This window comes from Octopus bimaculoides, chromosome 28, assembly GCF_001194135.2.
Source record: "Octopus bimaculoides isolate UCB-OBI-ISO-001 chromosome 28, ASM119413v2, whole genome shotgun sequence".
NCBI classification, from domain to species: Eukaryota; Metazoa; Mollusca; class Cephalopoda; order Octopoda; family Octopodidae; genus Octopus; species Octopus bimaculoides.
Window position 1 is genome coordinate 15,020,505 of NC_069008.1, and position 7,388 is coordinate 15,027,892.

General features: G+C 36.8%; 2 protein-coding genes across 3 annotated transcripts in view; both read left to right on the forward strand.

Moving 5' to 3' along the window:
* Positions 1 to 7,388, forward strand: part of LOC106873065 (zinc finger protein 271) — a 36,953-nt gene that overhangs the window by 13,003 nt on the left and 16,562 nt on the right. Inside the window, exon 1 of one of the 2 annotated variants that reach the window (XM_052977790.1) lies at positions 2,646 to 4,162. The exons of the other annotated variant lie outside the window; for it this stretch is intronic. The gene's annotated coding sequence lies outside the window, so the exon portion shown is untranslated. Of the gene's footprint in view, positions 1 to 2,645; positions 4,163 to 7,388 lie in introns of those variants that run through there. 2 annotated transcript variants of the gene reach the window in all.
* Positions 1 to 7,388, forward strand: part of LOC106873064 (zinc finger protein 665-like) — a 17,480-nt gene that overhangs the window by 7,148 nt on the left and 2,944 nt on the right. Inside the window, exon 2 of the mRNA XM_052977472.1 lies at positions 7,157 to 7,302. Coding sequence (XP_052833432.1) covers positions 7,157 to 7,302 — 146 coding nt within the window. The remainder of the gene's footprint in view (positions 1 to 7,156; positions 7,303 to 7,388) is intronic.

Below are 7,388 nucleotides of genomic sequence, written 5' to 3' on the forward strand. Positions count from 1 at the left end.
GACTCCAAAATTTTCAGTTTTTGCTTGTTTTTTATTCTAAAATTTTCTCCCAGCTTCATCCTTTGCTTCCATTCCCGTTTGATTTCCCATGATTTAGGGATCTCTATATTGAAATTCCTCTTACTGGCAACCCTATACATGGCTCTTTGTTGAATATCACTTCCCCAATTTATCATCATCATTTAATGTTCGTTGTCCATGCTGGCATGGGTTGGTCACTTTGATCAGGGCTGAGTGGCTGATTTGGCATGGTTTCCACAGCCAAATCTGTATATTTATTCCTTAAGTTTTAAATACTTATGGCTTTTTCAAATGCATGAATGTAGTAAATTTGTCAAATATATAAATAAGAAATGACCTCCATAACGAAATGGAAGATACCACAAACAAACATGTGGTATAACTATGGTTTAGGGCCCTGTAACAGACTGTTTTCTCTTAACTTTCTGAAGAATTGTTTTTTATATTAAAACTAGCAGACTAAAGTTTACAAGCATCTAGATTATCTTAATATCTTAATAAAACTGAGGATAAACACTTTCCAAGGAGATTGTGATCCTTTTCAACTCCATCCTGCTTTTGTCAGGGTCACGTCCCATGTAATTAGGAAGGGAGTTGAATTACATGAGATGCAGTTTGGTTTTGTGCCTGGAAGAAGCACTTCTGATGCTATCTTCCTAGTAAGGCAACTACTGGAGAATTTAGTGACTGATAAACCTCTGTACTTGGCTTTTGTAAACATGGTAAAAGCTGTTGACAGGGTTCCTCAATCCCTTATCTAGTGGTCAATGTGGAAGCTGGGAAGAGATGAGTACCATACAAGCCATGTCCAGGGATAATGTCAGTAAGGTGAAAGTTAGCAAAGAGTGTTTAACTAAATTTAATGTTCAGGTAGGAGGTCACCAAGGGTATTTTCTCAGCTCCCTCTTATTTAGTCATAGTCCTTCAGGTCATAACAGATGAATTTAAGGCTAGGTGCTTCTAGGAGCTCCTCTAGGTCTGTGATCTTGTTCTTATAAATAATTCTTTACTAAAGTTACATAATAGGTTTCAGATGGGGACATGTCTGGAATCAAAATGCCTTAGACTTAAGTTTGGAAAGACCAAAGTTGGACTAAGTAGGAAAGCAAACAAATTATAAATCCTTTCAAAGAGATGGCCTTGTTTGGGAAAGTGGTCTTTGAGTGTGGCAAATGTGCAAGTACAATAAACACTAAAAATGTACAAGAAATAGACTTCCTCAAATGTCAAGGGTATCTGTAGAAGTAGTAGCTTCTATTACCTAGATGAGCAAATATAATGTAGTTGTAGGGTGTTTGTCTAACAAATTACTCTGTGACCCTGCTGATGCTGGTTCCATGTAAAAATGCAACAGTGTTGGTGCCACGAGACAACCAACCGAAGGCTCCGGTGCAAAATTCCAGAAAAATTTAAGACTGGTTGTTCATGAGAACTCCTCTATGCTGATAACTTCATCCTTATTGTTGAAACTGTAGTAGATTCAGAAATGAAATTCCAGGTGTGGACACAAAGCCTGCAATTTAAGAGTCTTTAAGTTAACTTAGCAAAGACCAGAGTTCTAATTAACAAGAAAACAGACAGCTCTCTAATCCATTTGGGTAAATGACCCTAGATTCTTTGTAGACAAGGTGCAGGTAAAAATTCCATATGGTGTACTCAGTGCAGACTAGGGACGCATAATAAGTGGAATGGAACTACAGGAAGGTTAACAGGGTAAGTATAATGTGTTTGTGGTAGTTGTGCAGGAGCAATAGATAATAAGAGGAGATGGGAAATAGATGTTCTGAAATGGCCAAGAGTCTCTAGAAATAGTAGATAATTCTGATTGCAGAGCAATGTGAAATGAAATGTTTTGCTCAAGAACACAACGTATTGTTCACTCTGGGAATAGAACCCATAATCTAGCAATTGTTAGTGTAACAACCAAACCACTAGGCCACGCCAGTGTGGAAATTCATAAAAAAAAACATTTTACCATCAACCAGAAGTCTTAATGTTGTGGGTTTTAGCCATGCCAATAACTAATCCACTCATATGGTTCCCTTTAGGCTTTTTTTTTTAAAGTTATTTATCCTTTTCTGATGCTATCCATTTAGTTACCTTTTACAGTAGGCAGTTTACTGTCAAACTTCCTTCTACAAATGTATTTGCACTGGAAAGGAGATACAATAGTGTATAAGAGCCTTCTAAAACCATATTTTATCTCACCATAGCTATATCTACATTGGAAAGATAACTTATCTCAGTGACATTTTTAAAAAGGTAAGTGATTGTGGAGAAGGACGTTCTGTCCTCCAGCAATTTTGTTAAACCACAAATAAATGTGGTAAGAATGGCCCGCTCATTTGAACCTGTTTTAAGCATGTGCCTGTACACAGTGGAGAGGATGCTTATCCTAGTAGTCTGGACTGTCGTGGATTTGTGGAGTTTCCACGAGCAGTCCTAGAATGTTACCCTCTTCTGGGGAATTTTGTTGTTATAGTTGGTTAATTTTCATTGTTTCATGTAACCCCACATTCTATTTGTCCTATGCATGAAATGCTTTGTGTTATTTCGCCCGTCACTATGCTCTGAACTCAAATTCTGCTGATGTCGACTTTTCTTTCATCCTTTCGGGGTTGATAAATTAAGTATCAGTCAAGTATTTGGGTCGATGAAATCGATATACCCTTTCCCCAAAATTTCAGGCCTTGTACCTACAGTAAAAAGGATTATTATTATTATTATTTTCACCACAAGTTGTTTTTGGAGCTCCTGGAGCCTTCCATGTGTAGCGGGCTTGCTACCTGCAGCCTACGGTACCATGCTTATTCTCGTTGTTCGAAGGAAGCAAACCTTTTGTAACAGTTCGACTGGGCACTCTATTCCAATTTCCTTTATATTCCTCTTGGTGCCTTCTGATACTGTCCCCAAGGACCCAACAATGATTGGCACTATCTTCACCTTCTTCATTTTCCACAGCTGGGCTATTTTGTACTTAAAAGGGTTGTATTTATTTATCTTTACGCCTTCCTTCTTGACTATTTGTGGGTCAAAGGGGCATGCAACATCAACTATATAGCATTTGTGGTGCGTCTTGTCCGTCACCACTAGATCCGGTCTGTTATGCTCTAGTGCCTGATCTATTTTGATTGGGAAATCCCAGAGAATTTTGCTACTCTCCAACTCCACCACTCTTTGCGGTCTGTGCTCATACCACATCTTGCCTCTCTCTAGCCCCCACTTTACACACAATTTCCAATGTAGCACTTTCGTTACCTGATCGTGTCGCCACAACTTGTAGTGGTTTTGAGCCAGGAAGGAAAGGCTGTTTTTATATGCCTGGTGGCCATGGCAAAAGAGGTTGTGTAGTGGACGAGAATGAAGGGGCTTGAAGACAAACACTTTTCTATTTGGCCAATCCCTGATGAACTTCTTCAAGTTTCACTTGAAAACGAAAATAGGAGTAGAGAGGGAAGTGTTGTCTTCTAGTTAGTTGGCCGAAAAGTGGATGAAAGTGGTGAGAATGGTACGAGCGAATGCCTGTAGTTGGGAAGAGGAAAGGAAACGGAAATAAAGCACCAGCCCCAAAAATCAGGGCACCCATGGTTTTTTCCATGAGCAGCCCTCGAACGTATCCTCCCTATTAAGGACTGCATATTGTTGATCTCTTTTTTTTTTCTTTTTTCTATTTTATTAGTGTTGTTTACACGCAAATCCCTCACAGCTACACGCACGCACACACACTTCTTTTCTTTTTGTTGTTTTAGAGGCAGTTTGTCCGTCGCTACGTTCTGAGTTCAAATTTCGCCGAGGTCGGCTTTGCCTTTCATTCTTTCCGGGTCGATCAACTAAGTACCAGTTGCGTACTGAGGTCGATGTAAACGACTGGCCACCTCTCCCAAAATTTTAGGCCTTGTGCCTATAGTAAAAAGGATTATTATCGTTTGCCATATAATACTTATAAAGGGAGGTAATCAGCGTCAGGTGATAGATATATCACGTATCAACGTGTAGTCTCCTACTTCCGTTTTTGTCGTTGCTTGAAATACTCTTCATCTACATTTAATACATTTATATTTCTTATAATGAACATTTATAATATAGTTCTCAACCACCACACTCATACTTCTAACACCTCTGCTTTTTAATGAACAATTTCGTAAGTATTAAGCTTTGAAAATATTCAGTGTTTCTTATTGTAGACGTTCGGCTTTCGACGCGTCGATTCTTTGTTTCTCTTCTATCTTTCATGAATGAAGATGTCTATAATTTGTGCAAGATTTGGTTGCTATTTCGGTACTACTTAAGTATAGAGGTCCCTAAAAAGTAACCTTAACCCTAACATTTCTATCCATGCATGAGTGATGTCTATGTGAGATTTGGCTGCTATTTCTAGTTGTGGATTAGAGCTGTTTATGGTTTGTGCGAGATTTGGCTGTTATTTCTGGCTAGGGAAGCTACCTTCTATACTCTGCACCGTTGCCGCGTTAGCTTGATGTGTGTTTTAGTTTGAGAAATATTCTGAAATACACTCCAACCGCTGAAATGTTCAGAAACCAATACTTCATTATAATTTATGGAATGTATGTTAGTGTAATTACCGATGTGCGCCCACCCAACTAGCAATTCTTTTCCCCATAACATTTTGAAAATTTGATATTTTCTAATGAAATTTGCGACAAAAACGTTTCAGATGATGTTGGTAACAATCATTTGGCAATTTGTTGTGGAAAATATAACTTAGGTAAGTGTATAGATAACTTATACACTTCAGATTTGTTTCCTCATAGATTTTAATAACGTAGATTACAATTATTTTGAAAATCTAATTACTTTTGAGATCTATTCCATAATTTCCTTTCTGGAATGAATTAAATGAATATTTTTTTAATGACATGACAGTTATGAGAGATATCAGTGTAATGTTATCCCCTGGTAATCTGAAAATAGATTTCAAATTGTCCCTGGTGCAAGCCTGAATCCAATTTTAAATACCCTCCCCCCGCCCATCTTTTGTTTGATTTCCTGAAAATTGAAAATTGTCAGGTAGAGAGAGGTCCCTATATTGTAGGAGAAAAAAAAGTACCAGGGACGGGGATGGGGAATATAAATGTAAAAACACAAAATAATATGATTTCAATTTTGGGAGATAGAATGATTTTTCAGTCGTAATTTCACAAGAATATTAACAGCGAAAAAAGTAATAATAATAAAAATATCAAAACAAGGCATAACTACAGATATGGGTCCTCATATCGAAAGCTCCACCAGGGCAAACATTCGATATAAGTACCTTTTATGTCAAAATAAGCATGAGCATTTGTTTATGTTTCTGAACAAGATCGTCGCTTTCCTTGAAAATTAAAAAAAAAATTTTACATATTTTTTGGGGGGCGGGGAAGGGATCTTTTGAAATCGGCGCGAAAGAGAGAGAGAGAGAGAGCGATGGATCCTGTTCAAAACGGGGGCACCAGTTTTTCATTAATGTTTTATGTAGTGTTTTTGGTACCGAAAGACTTTAAAACTTCGTTGAAAACAGTTAGCGCTGTAACGGTGTATATCGTATTAATCCCCTAACCCTAACTCTAGAATCCGAACTCTAAAATTGTTACACACAGCGTAATTTATTATATAAACAATATATGCGTATAAATTACGATTAAACCGGATGAAATATGTCACAGGGAATAACATTTTTATGACCGGTCAGCAGTAACTGTATTCACCTGAATAGACGTCAGTGATTGGTTGAAATTACAGAAATACGACAACTTTAACATGAAATAACTTGCGATGTAAGTTTTTTGTTAAGAAGACTAAGAGTAAAAGATGTTTTATATGACACATTCTACCAGTGTCCCAAGTTTCAAAGTGTTTCGTTAAGAAAATACTGGTGCCCCCGTTTTAAAATAGATCCCATTTCTCAAACACATTACCGAAGTTTACCCCTCAAACTCTGCCGGCGTACATGGTGGAGGTTTCAGCTGTAAGAAGAAAGAAAGAACACTTTAATTTCACTTTGTCACAAGTGTTTCTTTGCTACTTTTATTTATCTTTTTTCAAAAGAGTTTGCTGCTATTTCTGCAGTCATATTTTTTTTGTAACTTTCAAAACAAAACAAAACAAAAACAAGAAAATACTGGTGCCCCCCCGAGTGATTGGATCAGGGAAGTTATCTTTTGAAGTCGGCGTGATGGAAAAGAATTGATGGGGTGTGCAAGACAGAATGTGTGGTGTATATGTGAAGTTGTTTTGTTAGTGTGTGTAAAGAGACAGAGAGCAATGGTGCTGGTGCGTGTGAATGTAAGAGAAAGAGAGAGATAACTGAAATCTTTTATTCACTTTTTGTAGTGAGTAAATGTGTGAGCGACTGACAGAGAAAAAGAGAGAGCGCGGTTATGTATGTATGTAGGTATATATATATATATATATCATACAATGTGAAGGTGTAGCTGTGGTTTACAATTATGTAAGCTATCCACGAGATTCTGTGATGTAAATTTTAAGACATTAAAAAGTACAGTTGTTCAGGTAAATGTTTATTTCTAAGATTTATCTCTATAGAAATGTTTTAAATTTTGCACTGTTGAATCTTTATTATTTCAGAATACCAAACGACATGGGCATAACAGACGATGCATTCTCAATATTTATCATCTTTTGAAACAGAAAGAAAATGATATACAAAGCAGATATAAACACTTTCTATGAATATGCTGTGGTTTCTGTGAAATATTTGTTCTAATCTGATATTGTTACAAGATATTTGCACTTCACTGATTGGAGTACTAAGAAGATGAGTTTGTGTGCTGAGTAAACTTTGATACATCTACGTAAGTGTTGCTAGAGAAAGGAAACAGTGGACAGAAATACAGCAGTGGAAGTATTTCTAAGATCAAACGATCAGAAGAAAAACAAGGAAAGTATATTTATAGTGTGATTTGAGAAGAATAATAATGGAAAACAGTGAAAAGCTTAAAGAATTGATTTCCCATGAAGACAAGATAAAAGAGAGACGAAAGTTGTCATATGACTGTGATGTCTGTGGAAAATCATTCTCTCAAAAGAGCGACTTAACTAGGCACAAAAGTATTCATACAGCAGAGAAACCATATCATTGTGATATCTGTGGTAAATCATTCTCTCGAAATAGCCACTTAAATGAACACAAACCTATTCATACAGGAAAAAAGTTATATCAGTGTGACATCTGTGATAAATCATTCGTTGAATGTCAAAAATTAACTTTGCATAAGCGTATTCACTCAGAAGAGAAGCCATATTATTGTGATGTCTGTGGTAAATCATTCTCTCGAAATAGTTATTTAAGTTTGCACAAACGTGTTCATACAGGGGAGAGACCACATCAGTGTGATATCTGTGGT